The 15,819-nt window shown below is 41.9% G+C and overlaps 1 protein-coding gene across 2 annotated transcripts in view; it reads right to left on the bottom strand.

The window, feature by feature from the left end:
• Positions 1-15,819, bottom strand: part of DOK5 (docking protein 5) — a 173,340-nt gene that overhangs the window by 32,340 nt on the left and 125,181 nt on the right. For both annotated transcript variants that reach the window (XM_025400491.1, XM_025400492.1), the window contains exon 6: positions 8,434-8,569. In XM_025400491.1, coding sequence (XP_025256276.1) covers positions 8,434-8,569 — 136 coding nt within the window. The remainder of the gene's footprint in view (positions 1-8,433; positions 8,570-15,819) is intronic.

The following is a 15,819-nucleotide window of genomic DNA, read 5'->3' on the forward strand; positions in this document are numbered from 1 at the left end:
CCGGAGCCCCTGGGAAAACCTGTTAAAAGCAGGCATTCTTCACCTTGAGGCTCTCGCCTTGAAGGAAAGTCTAAAAATGACAAGCCCAGTCGTGGAATGAGGAATATCCCACACACTGCCACTCCTCGTTCCAAAATTAGACTTTGTCATAGACACTGATCTCAAAGGTGGCAAAAATAGCTATAGCCGCTCTAGGGAGTGCCTGAGCTGTCCTGAAGTTTTGCTGCAGCTTCTCCAGCAAGGCAGCTGGCAGCTGGTGCAAGACAGTCCTCGCCTCCCCGCCTCATTCACAGTTAGTTCTGCACTTCATACTCCAGGCCCACCCTTCCTTCTCCCAGCACCCCCTTTAGAGTGAATAATAACAATGCATTGAATTTTTCAAGTGGAAATGTAGAGGAGAAATAATAAGGTGGCAAGACTGCTCTCTAAAGCCAAAACTACACAAATAAATGAGATTTCATTTAACAGTGATTTTTCATATATATGTAAAATTTATTGAAACAAGGTCTTGCTCTGCTGCCCAGGCTGGAGGGCAGTAGCACTGTCATGGCTCACTGCAGCCTGGATCTCCTGGACTCAAACCATCCTCCTGCCTCTGCCTTCCCAGGAGCTAGAACTACAGGCATGCACCGTCATGCTGGGCTAATTTTTAAATATTTTCTAGAGATGGGGTCTCCCTATGTTTCCCAGGTTGGTCTCTAACTCCTGGCCTCAGACAATCCTCCTGCCTGGGCCTCTCAAAGTGCTATGATTATAGGCATGAGTCACTGTGCTCAACCCTAACAGTGATTTTTTTTAAAGATATATTACAAATTGATAGACGTTTCTGAAAGGTGCTCTGTCTATCAAGGTCATTTGAAAATGCTAAGACCAGCCGGGTGTGGTGACTCACAGCTGTGGTCCCAGCACTTTGGGAGGCTGAGGCGGGCACATCACGAGCTCAGGAATTTGAGACCAGCCTGGCCAACATAGTGAAACACCGTCTCTACTAAATATACAAAAAATTAGCCAGGCGTGGTGGCAGGTGCCTATAATCCCAGCTACTTGGGTGGCTGAGGCAGGAGAATGGCTTGAACCCGGAGGCAGAGGATGCAGTGAGCCAAGATTGTGCCATTGTACTTCAGCCTGGGTTATAGAGTGAGAGTCTGTCTCAAAAAAAAAAAAAGGAAAATGCTAAGACCATACTGAGTGGAGACATAAGAGGTTTAAAACCCTTCAAAGGAGTGAGACATCATGGCCAGAGGTAGAGTTTTGGAACCAGATAAAACCATCCTGCATTCCTGGCTTCAGGAGTAATTAGCTGTATAGCTGCAGACAAATGACTTCACCATGCTGAACATCTCTTTCCTCATCTACATCATAGGACAGTGATTCCTTCCAGGTCAGGGATCATGAATATTCTCTGCCATTGTAAGCCCTGTAGGAGCATGGGCCTCAAGTGTCTACTTGCCACTGTATCCTGCCACACAAAACAGAACATAGTAGGTTCTCAATAAACATGTTTAAATGGTCAAATGAATGACAGTGAACAAATGAATCTACCTCACAGAGTTATTGTGGTTATTAGAGAAAAGGCAAGTAAAGCATCTGCTATAATGTAGGAGGCCTGAAAAATAACAGTGGCTGTTATTACTAAAGAGTTGGGCATATCGTAGATGTTCAATAAACACATAGTGTTATTAGCAAATGCCATAAAGTAGGAAAAATATTTAAAAGTGAAAAATCAAACCACTAAGTAAATATTATTCCAGAAATTTTCATGGTGCAGGGGACAGACACTGAGGTGGCCCCATGATCTCCTCCTCCTGGTGGACATATCCTTGTGGGGTGCCCTTCCTTTGCATGTACAGGGCTTATGACTTGCTTTTAGTCAACAGACTGGCTGGGTGCAGTGGCTCATACCTGTAATCTCAGCACTTTGAGAGGCAGAGGAAAAAGGTTTGCTTAAATCCAGAATTTGAGACCAGCCTGAGCAACATCATAGGGAGACCTCATGTCTCCAAAAAATAAATAATAAATAAAAGGAGCCAGGCATGATGATGCATGCCAGTAGTCCTAGATACTCAGGAGGCTAAGGTACGAGGAGGTCAAGGCTGCAGTGAGCTGTGATCTCGCCACTGCAGTTCAGTCTGGGTAACAGGGCAAGATTCTGTCTCCAAAAAAAAAAAAAGAAAAAAATATTGATAGAGTATGACAGAGTGAGAAGATGAATAAAATAATCCTTCCATGATTGCGATACATAGGATTGTGGCCTCTTGCTGTCTATGATGAAGTATGTGGCCGTGCTGGCAAGGTCCATGTGGCCAGGAGCTGAGAATGGCCTCTGTCCAACAGCCAGCAAGAAATTGTAGCCCTCCATCCCACAAGCGCAAGTAGCTAAATTCCACCAATAACCACGTGAGCTTGAAAGTGGATCCTTCCCCACTTTTACCTCGAGATGAGACTGCAGCCCCAACAGAAACCTGCATTACAGGCTTGTGAAAAACTTAAAAGGAAGGCCCAGTATGCTATGCCAAAACTCCTGACTCAGAGAAACTGTGAAATAATAAATGGATGTTGTTTTAAAGGTGCATAGTTTGTGGTACTTTGTTATATGGCAATAGAAAATTAATTTATGTAGTAATATAGACATCAATTAGCCACAACATCAGCAGCGAGATCCTAGAGAAAGATGTGTGAGGCCAGACACTACTGGGTGTGTCTAAGCATTGCCATGTCAGGATGCAAGATCAGCACTGCCAGAGCTTTGCACTTTTCAAGAAAATATAAAAATCAGAGATTCATGTGTAAGCTCTTAATTTTTAAATGTTGGTCACTAATTTGGAATTTTCAAAATAACAGTGAATTAATCTCATGCAGGGTAAATAAAACATGTCTAGGGGCTTGATTCAAAGATACAGTGTAAGGCGGGGGTTATGCCAGCACACCTGTTCCAAATTTGAGCCCCACTACCTTCTCAGCTGGTGGTTTGGGGTCTTCAATGCAAGAGTTTTCATGAGGTTTAGAAATTACACAAAACGTCCTTAAAATAATATCTGTTACAGAGAAGATATATAACACATTCTTGTTTTGTTACTGTTCTCATATTAGTTTTCTATGGCTGTCGAAACAAATTACCACCAATTGGTGGCATAAAACCACACAAATTTATTGTCTTACAGTTCTAGTGGCCAGAAGTCCCAAATCAGTCTCACTTGACTGTAGTCAAGGCATCAACAGGGCTGGTTCCTTCTGGATGTTCTAGGGGAGAACCTGCTTTTATGCCTTTTTGTTTTGTTTTGTTTTGTTTTGAGATGGAGTCTCACTCTGTCACCAGGCTGGAGTGCAGTGGTGCAATCTTGGCTCACTGCAACTTCTACCTCCCAGGTTCAAGCAATTCTCCTGCCTGAGCCTCCCGAATAGCTGGGACTACAGGCACACACCACCACGCCCAGCTAATTTTTGTATTTTTAGTAGAGATAGGGTTTCACTCTGTTGGCCAGGCTGGTCTCGATCTCTTGACCTCATGATCCACCTGCCTCGGTCTCCCAGAGTGTTGGGATAACAGGCGTGAGACACTGCGCCAGGCTGTTTTTACGCGTTTTCTAACTTCTCAAGGCCACAAACATCTTTTGGCTCACAGTCCCTTCTTCCACCTTCAAAGCCAGCTGCGTGGCATTTTAAAATCTCCCTCTCCACCCCTTCTCTCTCTCTGTCTCTCTGCTTCCACCATTGCCTTGCCCTCTGTTTGACTCCTCTTGTTTCCCTCTTCTGAAGACACTTGTGATTATATTCGACCCACCTGGATAGACCAGGATACTGTCACCATCTCAGGATCCTTAACTCGATCACACCTGCAAAGTCCCTTTTGCCTTGTAAGGTAACATTCACAGACTGCATAGACTCGAATGTGGACATATTTAGGGAGCCATTATTCAGCCTCCTACCACTGTTACTATTATTATCTGACCCACAGGCCCCTTCTTTATGAGTTTTGGGATTGAGGGTCATCAGGCTGACTCTGATCAATTCACTCCAGGACGTCATTTCCGCCTGGTATGGGCCCCACATTGCAGTATTCTGTCTGTAGACACACTCGGGAATTTTACAACAGGGACAGTTAGCAGTGAGTTAGGTCTTCCTAATCGTGAGGCTAAGGCCAGATATGAGTTTTGCCATCTTTCTCCAGTTATGATCTTGGCCATCTCATAGAAGCAAGTCAGCAGTCATATAAAAGCAGTTCCTAGTAGGGAATGCAGCCAGGTGTATGTGGATCCACTCTCAATAACCAGAAAAGGCAAAACAATAACCTAGGCAGGGTGACCCAGTAATGTTGCCTTCATTTGTTTTATTTTAACATGGTATCCCCTAATCAGAGATTGATTACAGTACATTGATTTAAGTTTTCACAATCCCTCGTTTAACTCCTTAAGATTCAGATCCCACATTGAAGCTTCCTCATTTCCATCTACAACAGAATGCTGTAGCTTTAAAAATCACATTTATTTTATAGAACCCATTAAGCACACAGCAAATTAAGAGCAGGTGACATTATTTTCTAGTTAAATTTGCAAAGGGATAATCCAAACGATTTACTCATATTCCTGATTAATTTTTAGCGGAAATAAGGAGGTTGTAAAGGGAAAAACATGTGCGTGAGCAGGCAGAACCCGCCTTTCAAGTACAAAACAATTAATGCTAATTGATGGCTCTACGAACAAGACAATCTTAGACAAACTTCTTGAGGTGCCTAAAGGGAGCTAATGGAATAGCCACACAACCCTAATGCAATGACATGTCGCCCTGTAAGTTTTAAGTGACCTGAATTCAACTTCACAGCTCGCTCTCGCTCTCTCTCGCATTCCCCTCCCTCTGTCTCTCTCCATCCATCCACTGATGTCTCTTTATTGAACTATCCAGAATTCCTAAGTACGTGGGAAAATAAATACCAACATTGTATTAGTTCAAAAAGAAAGTCTTCCTGGAAGGCTACTTGGAAAGAAAAGCAAATCCTTAAAAGCATTCTGAGACTTTGATTCAGCAATCAAGTTTTAAGAATTTATCTTAAACAGATAGTCACTGATGCATACAGATTGAGCATCAAGCTGACGCACAGGTTTTTTGTTGTTGTTATATATTTATATATATATAAAACCTCATATATATATATAAAACCTCATATATATATATATAACCATATATCTAAATAAATATATATATAACCATATATATGTATATATATTAGAGATAGGGTCTCCCTTTGTCACCCAGGCAGGAGTGCAGTGGCAGGAACCTAGCTCACTGCTGCCTTGAATTCCTGGGTCCAAAGGATCCTCCTGCCTCAGCCTCCTGAGTAGCTGGGAGTACAGGTGCAAGCCACTGTACCCGGCTAGTTTCTAAATTTTTTATAGAGACCAAAACTTACCATTTTTCCCAGGCTGGTCTCAAACTTCTGGTCTCAAGTGATCCTCCTTGCCTAGGCCTCCTAAAATATTGGGATTACAGGTGTGAGCCACTGTGCTCAACCTTGATGCATAGTTTTATAAATCTATGAAATATCCATATAATAAAATAAGACCATAAAATATGATGTTGAAGATGATATTTAATGAGACAATATGTATGTATTTTCTTGCAAAAAGCTAGCACAAGCAATGTATTCAATATAATTGTATTTCCTACATCCACCTAGTTAAAATACTGGAAAGCTACACATTCCAAAGTGAGTAACAGGTGTATTCTTGTGTGGCAGGCAGAGGGATGACTTACTATGTTCTTTGTATTCTGCTGTGTTGTCTACAATGTTTCAATAATGTGTAGATTCCTTTTGAAATAAGAAAATAATAAATATAATTATTTCTTAGAGTTTCTTATAGTCGTTTCTAATTCTCTAAAATCTATTAAATTATATCATTCCCCATTCCTTCTCAATCTAATTTTACATTTGCTCTACTTAGACATTTAGAGAGAAAGAGAGAGAGATGGCGAGAGACAGAGAGAGATGGCGAGAGAAAGAGAGAGAGAGAGAGAGAGAGGAGTTTAAGATAAATACTATTACCACTCCCATTTTACAGGGGATAAAACTGGAGCTGAGGGATATCAAGAACTTTGTTCTCCTCCACAAAGCTGTAATGTTTCAGAACTGGTGTTGGAACTAAGTCTGGCTTCATGGGTCATGATCTTGAACACAGTATGATGGCACTGAAATTTATCTCTTGTTTTATCTATGTCTACCCCTAAATTAGTTATATTAGTCACAGTTTTCCAGAAACAGAGTAAATACGATATATACACCAAGATCTGCAGTCTTAAGGCCTGAAAGCCAATGGTGATGATTTCTGGTCTGGATTTGAAGGCCAAAGGAGACCAATGTCGCAACTCAAGACCACAAAGAGAGCTAATTCTCTCTTACCCTCCCTTTTGTTCTATTCTGGCCTCCATCAGATTAGATGAGGCCCACTCACATAGCAGAGGGCAATTTGCTTTACTCAATCTATCAATTCAAATGCTACTGTCATTCAGAAACACCTTCAGAGACACACTCAAAAGAAAGTTTAACCAAATATCCAGGCACCCTGTGTCCCAGTCAAGTTGACATATGAAAACCACCATCAAAACCCCTTAATTCATTCCATGCCTCCTCCTCAGCATGCCCACCTCCGCCACCTCTGAGATCATACACAAGTCTTCAAGCCTGGTTTCTCACAAATGCTTATGTCAGCAGTGGCTCACAGGGGCACTTGCTCTTTTCCAACAATAAGCTCTGTCCTGTGGCCCAAATCCAGCCTCCTGACTGTTTCTGAATGACCCATATGCAAAAAAATAAATAAATAAATAAAGTACACTTATTAATGGTTGAGAGAAAATGAAAAGAAGAGTAATATTTCATGACATGTGAAAATTATATGAAATTTGTATTTCAATGTCCATTAAGTTTGTTTTGAGACATGGCTATGCTCATTTGATTATATCTTTCCCATAGCTGCAGTTGTGCTACAATGGCAGTTAAGTACTTGCAGGCCATATTGGTCCACAAAGCATAAAACATTTACAGGAAGCTTTGCTGACCCCTGCTCTAAAATCCTGGAGTGCTGCCTATAGACGTCATTTGGAAATAACCCGAGGCTGTGTTGGAACAGATCACGTTACTGGCATGCTTTGCCCCTCCACTCTTTAAATCCAAACACCCCACATGTTTCAATCGAAAAGTTTCAAACTACCCAAATCTTACCATGCCAACCCAATTCCTCTTTGTTTTGTATATTTCCTTCCAGATGTGAAGCTCTATGTATGTGTTTGCAGCCACAATGCATGATGTGCATTATTTAACTGTTGTGCATTCATTTATGATTTACGATTTCATGAATTTACTCTCCTTAAAGAAGAAACTCATGGACATAATTCTTTTTTTTTTTTTTTTTTTTTGAGGCAGGGTCTCGCTCTGTCACTCAGGCTTAAGTGCAGTGGCACAAACTCGGCTCACTGTAGCCTTTACCTCCTGGGCTCAAGTGATCCTCCTACCTCAGCCTCTTGAGTAGCCGGAACTACAGTCATGTACCATCATGGCTGGCTAATTTTTGTATTTTTATCAAGACAGGGTCTCCCCATGTTGTCCAGGCTGGTCTCAAACTTCTGGGATCAAGCGATCAGTCTGCCTCAGCCTTTAAAGCTCTGGGATTACAAGAGTCAGCCACCGCACCTGGCCTCATGAACATAATTCTTTGTGTAATCCAAGTCCCTAGCACAATGTAAAGCAAAGAGTAAATGTTCTGAGGGCATGTTTATGTATGCTGTGTGTTTGGGCATCTTTATATACCAATGACTATAAGAGACGGCACATGCATGACTGTGGGTAGCAGTTCACCCACAGACAGGTTCTCTTTGACCCACCCGCAGTGTTGGAGTCTTACTAGAATTAATTTCCAACAGTTACCAACTGGCAGGTATTACACACAGACTCAAATCTTTGGCTTCCCTTGAAAAATCAAGTGATCTACCCACATGGATGTCACAATCTCATGTTCTCACGTCAACAGTTGTCTGGTCTTGGGCTTTTGACATTTCACTCCAGTTTCCCTCAGCCCTCTTCTTTCATTTACATTTTTCTCTCTGGCCTCTGTTGACATTTGAAATAACTTCTGATATAGCAAGACATATCTCCATAGGTAGATGATCCACATGGTTGTGTCTACAGATGTCTATACACATGCAAATTAATTTTACACACCCTTGCGATTGAGTTGCAAAGTAGATAATGGGGATGCATGGTTAAGGGGTTACCAACGGCCTACATCAGGCATTCTGGAATGGCATTTAATCCAAGTGATACACTATTGAGAAGAGGAATCAATCATCTGCTCAAATAATGCTGACCATATTTTCCAGCACAAAAACGAGCCAATTGCTTTCTGCAGTGATAGGCACTGGGACACGAGGAAGAAATTCCAAACATACCATTGAGTTTTTCACGCTCTGTAGCAAGCGCTCGTGCTGCTCGGCTATGGCCAAGGCAGCAGAGTGGACTTTCTGATAGATGGCCTCCCCGTCTCGGGTCTGAAAGATAAACAGCCCTTCACCAGTCTCACACATCCTGTGAAAACAAAAACAAAATAGCTTCTGAAAATCCAGCGCCTAGAAGTTCAATGCACTAAAATCCTGGAATACTCCACTAGGCTGTGCCCGTTTATTATTTTTTATGAGATTAAGATTCTTGTTCACATTTGCTAAACAAAGTTAACTAGAATCGAAATGTTCAAAGTGTTCAATTAATTGTAATTAACAAGGGCAGGGGACCAAGAGACTCCAGGCTAACCTGTGCTGAATACTTTCTATCACAAAGTAAAAGAGAAATTTAATAAAAAAAGCTGTTTCTTGATTTTCAGTATAATAAATACTTCACCTTCCCTATCTTTCACCTTACCACCCTCAAAGAGAAATACCTGTGCAAGCACATTCCTTTGTACAGCCTGTGAATAGCTCCTCATCAGAAACTGCCAGTGCAGAGGGAGAGGAAGATTCTGTTTCTCTTAGATTCTGTTCTCGCTTTCTCTACAGACCATGGCTTTAAGGATTCTTTCCTTCCTAAAATCCTAGATTAAATATTACTCCAGCTTTCATTCAACGTGATGGATCAAATGCAGTAAATTTTTTTTGCAATGAGTATGACTTTGCTGAATTAATATTTGGAACATTAGAGAAGTTCTTCACGGAAAGCTGTATGGTTTTGATAATTAACATCAAGCGTTAAGAAGAAGGGTATCTGTACCTCAGATGGTAAAGGTAAACAAAGAGAAATAAATTTCATTAATAAAGGAAGACTGGTACACACAATTAGGCAAGAAACAAATAAATGCTTTTTACTTAAATACATTTTAGTATATATGTGTGTGTATATATATGCTATACATATATTTTAGTGTGTGTATATATATATAAAAAACTACACTAAAATATATTTAATTATTATAAATATTTTTAAAGAACTTGGACAAAATCATACACAGGGATATTAAAAGAAGCTCTGAATTTGATACATCCATATGCCAACAGTAAACTAAGAGGTTGTTTTGTTTGCTTGCTTGTTTTTAAAGGCCTGATTATTTTAAGACACAATGCCACTCCTTCCATTTCAGAATTTCTTGCTGAAAAACTGAATGGTAGCTTCAGTGCCTGAATTTTGCTCCCATCTAAAGAACTGTTTAACACAACATAGAAACTAAGCAAATTTTCAGCCTAAACCACTGTTATTTTCTTTTTAGTCTAGCCCAGTCTATGCAATTAATGCAATAAAACGAGGAAGATGTATCTAATGTTTTGCAGTTGGTCCAGTACCACAAATGACAGCTTTCTATATATAAGGCATGGCCTAAGTAATGGGCCAAAACCCATTAAATTTGAATTAAATTTCATGAATTTTATGAATATGAGCCATGTATGAAGAAACAGAGGGAGTTTGGGTGCGGTGGCTCACACCTGTAATCCCAGCACTTTGGGAGGCCAAAGTAGGCGGATGATCTGAGGTCAGAAGTTCAAGACCAGCCTGGCCAACATGGTGAAACTCCATCTCTACTAAAAAATACAAAAATTAGCCAGGCATGGTGCAGGAGGCACCAGTAATCCCAGCTATTCCGGAGGCTGAGGCAGGGAGAATAGCTCGAACCTGGGAGGTGGAGGTTGCAGTGAGCCGAGATGCACTCCAGCCTGGGTGATAGACAGAGGCACCATCCCCCTTCACCCGCCACTAAAAGAAAAAAAAGAAGAAGAAGAAACAGAGGGAAAAAAATGATGGCTCTTTCAATAAGCTAATCTAAAGAACTAGCTCATGAGGTTGATCATGTGATTTTAATTATTAAGTCATTTTAATCCAAAGAAGATCTGAAACTGAAATTCAAGGCATTTTCAATAAAGTCTCATTTCTTCCCTGAAGACATCTCAAAATACTTAAACCTTTTCTGCTACATTGTCCTTATTTAAGCCATCATACAAATTTGACTCTATTGCTTGGCATCCAATTCTGTAAGGTTTTGTTTTTCATACATCTTTTTTCCATCAAACATGGAAATATTAATTTGTTAAGAGAAGGAAGTAATCCTAATCAGTTCTTTCAGAGGAAAAAGTGTCCACTGGTTTCCCCTGGGGCAGAGGTCACTGTATATTTATTTACTTCCTTAAATGCCAACCTTGGTTCCAGAAGTAATGAAAGTACCTGTTACTCAGAAACACTTGTAGTGTGACAGATTAATACCAAACCTTGCAGCTATGTTTCTCCAGCTTGGACAATCTAGTTGCTTTCAAAGTCTTTGTTAACTGCAACCCACCGTAGGAAATAAAGTTTAGATTTTTAGCCAGTATACCTATCAATCTATCAATCTATAACATGCTATTATTTTCTCTTCTATCTTATTTTTAATACTAGTGGTGGAACGCTTAATCTATATCATAACCCATTCATTTTACTCTTGGAAAATCACTCTTACCCAATGCCCACGTGTTTTTTGTTTGTTTGTTTGTTTGTTTGTTTAGATGGAGTCTCGCTCTGTCGCCCAGGCTGTAATGCAGTGGTGCAATCTTGGCTCACTGCAACCTCCGCTTCCCAGGTTCAAGCAATTCTTCTGCCTCAGCCTCCTGAGTAGCTGGGATTACAGGCATGTGCCACCATGCCCAGCTAATTTTTGTGTTTTTAATAGAGATGGGGTTTCACCATTTTGGCCAGGCTGGTCTCCAACTCCTGAGCTCGTGATCTGCCCGCCTCTGCCTCCCAAAGTGCTGGGATTACAGGCGTGAGTCACCGCACCCGGCGGCCAATGCCCACTTTTAAGAAATGTAATAAATCGGCCGGGCGCGGTGGCTCAAGCCTGTAATCCCAGCACTTTGGGAGGCCGAGACGGGCGGATCACGAGGTCAGGAGATCGAGACCATCCTGGCTAACACAGTGAAACCCCGTCTCTACTAAAAATACAAAAACTTAGCCGGGCGAGGTGGCAGGCGCCTGTAGTCCCAGCTCCTCGGGAGGCTGAGGCAGGAGAATGGCGTGAACCCGGGAGGCGGAGCTTGCAGTGAGCTGAGATCCGGCCACTGCACTCCAGCCTGGGTGACAGAGCGAGACTCCGTCTCAAAAAAAAAAAAAAAAAAAAAAAAAGAAAGAAATGTAATAAATCTACAACCTTCCTTTAATGACATTTAAATCTCTAAAATAATATTGTTATCAAAAACAAATGAAACCAAAACAACTATAGTACCAAACATTCTTCTTTAATGTACATAGACTTCCCTTTCCTCCACCTGAAGACCTGGAACACACACACACACACACACACACACACACACCCCACTCACCTCTAACAGAAAAGAACAGGAGACACAACCTCAAATTCCATTAGAGTTCAGGCAGAGAACATGAATGCTCAAACCCACTATGACCAAGGGTACAGGGAGCACAGCTAGCCGAGAGCACAGGTCCCGTCTAAGCATAGGAGCCAGAAGTCAGCCCTAGTTAGGTGTCTACGTGGGGGAATGGGGAAATACGCGTCCAAGATACTCATAGTTTCTGATTGTTTAAGAGAAGCAAGACTTCTTGACTTTTATGTGAAGACACCTGAATTTTATATGTCAGCAACTTGTTTCATTTTCTTTCTAAGTTGTGAGAGTCAAAAGGCCTTAATCAACCAGATCTGGCCAAGAAATCACCACTGTGCAGTAAAGACACAAAATGCATTAAGAGCTCTAAATAGAACAGCAATGAGGTCTTTGGTGTAAATTGTTAGGGCTTTTGCTCCTATTGCTCGAAGGCATGTGTCCTTCATTGGATAACCTGACCCACGAAGATGCTAATGACCACAAACTGACCTTCAGATGCTCTTCCATCGGGTCTCTGCTATACTCTACCCACAAGTCCTTTTATTGTATCCACCCCTCCTACTTGATGTGTTTGGAACTGTTTCATAAGCAGCTTTACAACACTTTAAAATGTTACTACATGCCTCCATCAAAACCACATGATGGGCTAACTCCCCAGGGCAGTGAGAAGAAAATAAACAAACCAAAAAAAGGAAGTGAAAAGAAAGGTACATCAAACAGGCTAATGGTCTTACATAACCTCATACAGCCATGTCTGCTTCTCGTCTCCAGAGAAAATTCAACACAGAACAAAGATGTTCTAATGGGTTTACCCTTTAGCAGAATAGCAAAGCCACCTGCTTTGACTTCTGATGCTCCCGATTCCTCCTTTCTCTTTTTTTTTTTTTTTTTTTTTTTTTGAGACGGAGTCTCGCTCTGTCACCCAGGCTGGAGTGCAGTGGCCGGATCTCAGCTCACTGCAAGCTCCGTCTCCCGGGTTTACGCCATTCTCCTGCCTCAGCCTCCGGAGTAGCTGGGACTACAGGCGCCCACCACCACGCCCGGCTAGTTTTTTGTATTTTTTAGTAGAGACAGGGTTTCACCGTGTTAGCCAGGATGGTCTCGATCTCCTGACCTCATGATCCACCCGCCTCGGCCTCCCAAAGTGCTGGGATTACAGGCTTGAGCCACCGCGCCCGGCCCCTCCTTTCTCTTTACCCATTGATTTTTACCCTGGATGCTCTTCCTGTATCCAAAGTAGTCCCAAGTGACCCGACACTCCTTACATTAACGGAAACCAGTGGATTGGAAACCCAGAGAAGGTTAAAAAATAAGTTTAAGTTAGGTCTTTCTAATTTCCTCTGTGAAGATAAGCATTCAAATATAATAATATTGCTGCCATACAGATGCAGGTATAGTTTTGAGTTTCCCAATAATTGCCTAAATGAAATGCCTGTCACTCCAAATCATGGATTATTCCATGATTCAAAAGTCCAGAGGGAACCAATAGCTCAGAAAATGTTGGGAACCATTCATTCTTCCACATACCAAATACATGTCAAGGCAACATAATAGAATGCAGGAGTTTGACCAGGGTTCACCTGGCTGACCTGGCATCTCACCAGCTTTGTGACCTACCGCCAGCTATCTAACCTGTCTAAATCTGCATTTTCATATGTAAACAAACGTAATGCTAAGAACTCCCACCTGGACTTACTGCAAGTATTAAATAGAATATGTAGAGTACACAATTATATCTTCGACTAAAGAGAGCTTCTATTACTCTACCAGAATGTGAACTCCCTGTAGACAGGGATTTTATTGTGATATATTCACAGCTTTTCCACTAATGCCTAGAGCATGGCTGGGTTTACATTTGGTGCTCAATAAATAACTGTAGAATGAATTGTGAAGCAGAAGGCAGTGCTAGGAAAGGCATAGCTGGGAACCTGACCTAGGCTTCCTTGAGCAACTTTTACTGACACTGAGAATTCATTGAGTTACCCTGGGGAGGGGAGTGGTTTGAGAAAGAAGGCAGGAAAAGCAGTCTTGACAGACAGAACTGCACATATAAAGCTTTTAGGTGGGACACAGGTAAGTGAAGCCAACACGTTGGGGAGATGGTGGGAAGAGGGGCAGCCTGTGGGGCTGAGCCTAGTGGACAGAGCACAAGTGTGCATGTCCTGGGACTGTGGTCCTGGGTACTGTGAAGATTCAAGACCCAGACACTATGGTTCATACACACTGAGTGCCCAACTTCAGAAACTCTGTTCTCTCCTTTTGCCCAAAACATTGCACATTAACGTATCTTATTAGAAAAATACTAATGGGGCTGAAATTATGAAAACTAAAATAAATTATCTCATGATAGACAGAATGAATAAGTAAACATTTGAAATCAGTAAGCCAACTAGTTTCATATTTTCTTGCTTCCAAGATGTATGCTGTGCACATGGCTCTCTCTCTCTCTCTGTATCTGTGTGTGTGTGTGTGTGTGTGTTTAGAATATATGGACATTGCCAAAAGCAGAACACATTTTGACCTCAACGTGTGTGTGTGTGTGTGTGTGTGTGTGTGTGTGTGTATATATATATAGAGAGAGAGAGACAGAGTCTTGCTCTGTTGCCCAGACTGGAATGCAGTGGCACCATCTCGGCACACTGCAACCTTTCTGCCTTCTGGGTTCAAGAAATTCTCTGCCTCAGCCTCCTAAGTAGCTGGGATTACAGGTGCCTGCCACCACGCCTGGGTAATTTTTATATTTTTAGTCGAGACAGAGTTCCACCATCTTGGCCAGGCTGGTCTCGAACTTACCTTGGGTGATCCACCCTCCTCAGCCTCCCAAAGTGCTGGGATTACAGGCATGAGCCACCACGCCCAGCCAACATGTACATTTAAGGTAGGCTTTTCTTTTTCTCCACCCCTGCCAAGGCAGCTATTAAATCAATGTTGTATTTTACATTTACAATTACGTTATAATTGAAAGAATAAGGTACTCGTTACACCTACCAGAGACAAAGCATAACAGCCGTTGTGAAGGATGTAAACGTAAGCTTTTTCTTTGAGGAGCTGAGAACTAATTTGGAGAGACAAGATCTACATATGCAAAACGTTTGAGAATAATATCATGGTTGCATGAGCCATACTGATGCAGTAATTAAAAAAGGAAATGTACAGTTGAGAAGAGGGGTGGGTGTCAGCGTTGGGAAAATGAAAATCTGGTATTCAAAAACCTGAGAAAAACAGATCTGAAGCACCTGACAGAGAGGGATATAAAACTAAAAGGGAAAAAAAAGCACAATGTTTACTTTTGTCTGTGAAAGTGAGGCAAACTGAAAATACAGTTTGAAGCCGGGTGCAGTGGCTCACGCCCGTAATCCCAGCACTTTGGGAGGTCAAGGCGGGTGGATCACGAGGTCAGGAGATTGAGACCATCCTGGCTAACATGGTGAAACCCCGTCTCTACTAAAAATACAAAAAAAAAAAAAAATAGCCGGGTGTGGTGGCGGGCACCTGTAGTCCCAGCTACTCAGGAGGCTAAGGAAGGAGAATGGCGTGAACTCAGGAATGCGGAGTTTGCAGTGAGCCGAGATCACGCCACTGCACTCATGTCTGGGCAAGAGAGCAAGACTTCGCCTCAAAAAAAAAAAAAAATACAGGTTGAACAAGTGGAGTACAATCCCCTCCCTCCATCCCTGGGGCTATAGCAAGGCCAACAACATTATGACAAGAAAACACACTTGCACAGACATGAGATGAAGAAGCAAGAGGCTTAGCCATGTAGGCTCTAAGAGCTTCATTTTGAGGAATAAATTCGGGAGGAATTTCGAAGGAGCTTGTAATATGGACTTGATCTCAGCTCTACTAAAGTCAGCAACACTGACATCGTCCAATCATGCTTTGCTATTAGGGCTGTCCTGGGCGTTGTAGGATATTGAGCAGCATCCCTGGCCTCTACTCACTAGATGCCAGTGGTACTCCACAGTTTGACAACCAAAAGTGTCT

Source organism: Theropithecus gelada, chromosome 10 (assembly GCF_003255815.1).
Source record: "Theropithecus gelada isolate Dixy chromosome 10, Tgel_1.0, whole genome shotgun sequence".
NCBI classification, from domain to species: domain Eukaryota; kingdom Metazoa; phylum Chordata; class Mammalia; order Primates; family Cercopithecidae; genus Theropithecus; species Theropithecus gelada.